Below are 1,725 nucleotides of genomic sequence, written 5' to 3'. Positions count from 1 at the left end.
AGCCGAGCACGGTGACATGGTCAGTCAGCTAGTACCCCATCAATTAAATATGCCTTGGATCCTGGGTCAACCCGTCTCTTCATGGAATGGGCTCATGTGTCATGGGTCTGCTGAAGAGCTTTGAATCCCATGCAGCGTGGATCAGCCCAACCTGGTCCCATCCAGTTGACACTATACGGCCGAGTTTCGTCTTCACTCAGGTTTTATTTGCCAAGTTGCTCAAACATTACCTCGGCTTTTCTTTGCCGGTCATGGTCCAGTATTCGGTCATGCAGTTTACTGGGTCCATGACTTCCCAAGAAGCCGAGCACGGTGACGTTCACAAGGCAGTGAGATATATTATGCACACCCCCGGTTCAAAATCCCTACCAAGTTTATACCGACCAATGTTTCTTGTAAACATACCCATGTTGGAACGGGTCTGGCTCAAACAACCGCACTCGGCTGCCTGAAATAAACGCCAAGCTGTTACTATGCCAGTCTCCATTGGACAAAGTTGCTCCAAGATCCCCCTGCTTTTCTCTGCCGGTCACAGTTTACTGGGTCGTGAAAGAAGCCGAGGCCTTACTGCTTTCATTATTATGTCCACCACAGGACTTCATATTAAATATGCCCAAAAAAAAATTGAAGATTGTCCAAAAAATATACATGTATGCTACTAACTATTAAGTAGACGGAGTTTGGACAGTTTGGACATCATTGTTTGTAACTTGCTGGCAGTCAGATTTTTGAATCCTCACCAAGTAGAAGACTTACTCTGTGCGGGGGTTTGAAGTGTGGGTTCGAGTTTCTGTAGCCGAGGTGACTTCCTATTACCCCCAATGTAAGGACCGGGCGAACTTGCCCGGGTTGGAGGAATTGGGTTTGGCACCAACAGAAGGACCGCTGGGCTCTCAGATGCTGGAGGCAGAAAGACGGCCAGGGTTGGAGAGACTTGCGCGTGATCGGTTGAAACTGGGTTTGGCAGAACGACACCCAGGGTCGGGGAGACTTGTACCTGCTGGCTTTTCTGACCGCGGTCGGGTGAGACTGAGTGATCGGTATTGATGCCAGTGTGCTTCTTCTCCTTGTTGCCAAGGAACTGGATAATGAGCGATTCCAGACTTGATTGGTTGAGCTCCGAAATAGTAGTGACTGATTTGGTGAGGTCGTGGAGCATTAGCTCGGCAGTTTCGATGCGGCTTGCAAGTTTCTCAAAGCCCTGGGTGAGACTCTCTTGTAACGCAGCTGGTGTAGTCTCCCACTTGTTCTCCAGTGTCTTGACGGCTTCCCTCACCTCGGCTTCCAGTCTCTGGTGATCACTTCAGATGGACTGCAAATCTTCTTGTGTTTCCTTCCAATGCATGTGGGCAGACTCTTCAATACGGTCCATCCGGCGAGTCGCTCCAGTGATTTTTTCTTCCTGAAACCAAACGGAGGTCTCTAGACTTGCAATTTTCTCCGACAGAGGACGGCTAGCCAAATCTTGATCTTGAATACACCGGGTAATCTCTTCGAGCGCCAAAAGACGTTGTGACAGGGTCACGGGTGAGTCAACCGCCGGGGGGAGAAGGGCACTTGCGTCAATATCTTGTTTTTGGACCACAAATGCCAAATACTCTCGCATAGTAGGGGTAGACGACTCCATGACGCTGACTTGCGCTTGTTGGTCTCGGAGTTTCTGCTGGAGGTCGGCTTGGCCATGAGCAAGTCTTCTGATCTCCTGCTGCATCGTCTGCATGTCGA

The 1,725-nt window shown here is 49.9% G+C and overlaps 1 protein-coding gene across 1 annotated transcript in view; it reads right to left on the bottom strand.

The window, feature by feature from the left end:
• Positions 1–226: 226 nt before the first annotated feature.
• LACBIDRAFT_331741 (uncharacterized protein) overlaps positions 227–1,725 on the bottom strand; it is a gene marked incomplete at both ends in the record, with an annotated part of 3,441 nt that continues 1,942 nt past the window's right edge. The window contains 4 exons of the mRNA XM_001886043.1: positions 227–291; positions 406–465; positions 757–1,289; positions 1,314–1,674. Coding sequence (XP_001886078.1) covers positions 227–291; positions 406–465; positions 757–1,289; positions 1,314–1,674 — 1,019 coding nt within the window. The remainder of the gene's footprint in view (positions 292–405; positions 466–756; positions 1,290–1,313; positions 1,675–1,725) is intronic.

This window comes from Laccaria bicolor, genomic scaffold, assembly GCF_000143565.1.
Source record: "Laccaria bicolor S238N-H82 LACBIscaffold_35 genomic scaffold, whole genome shotgun sequence".
Taxonomy (NCBI): domain Eukaryota; kingdom Fungi; phylum Basidiomycota; class Agaricomycetes; order Agaricales; family Hydnangiaceae; genus Laccaria; species Laccaria bicolor.
Note: the sequence above shows the minus strand (reverse complement) of the source record. Positions and strands in the feature narration are given on the sequence as shown.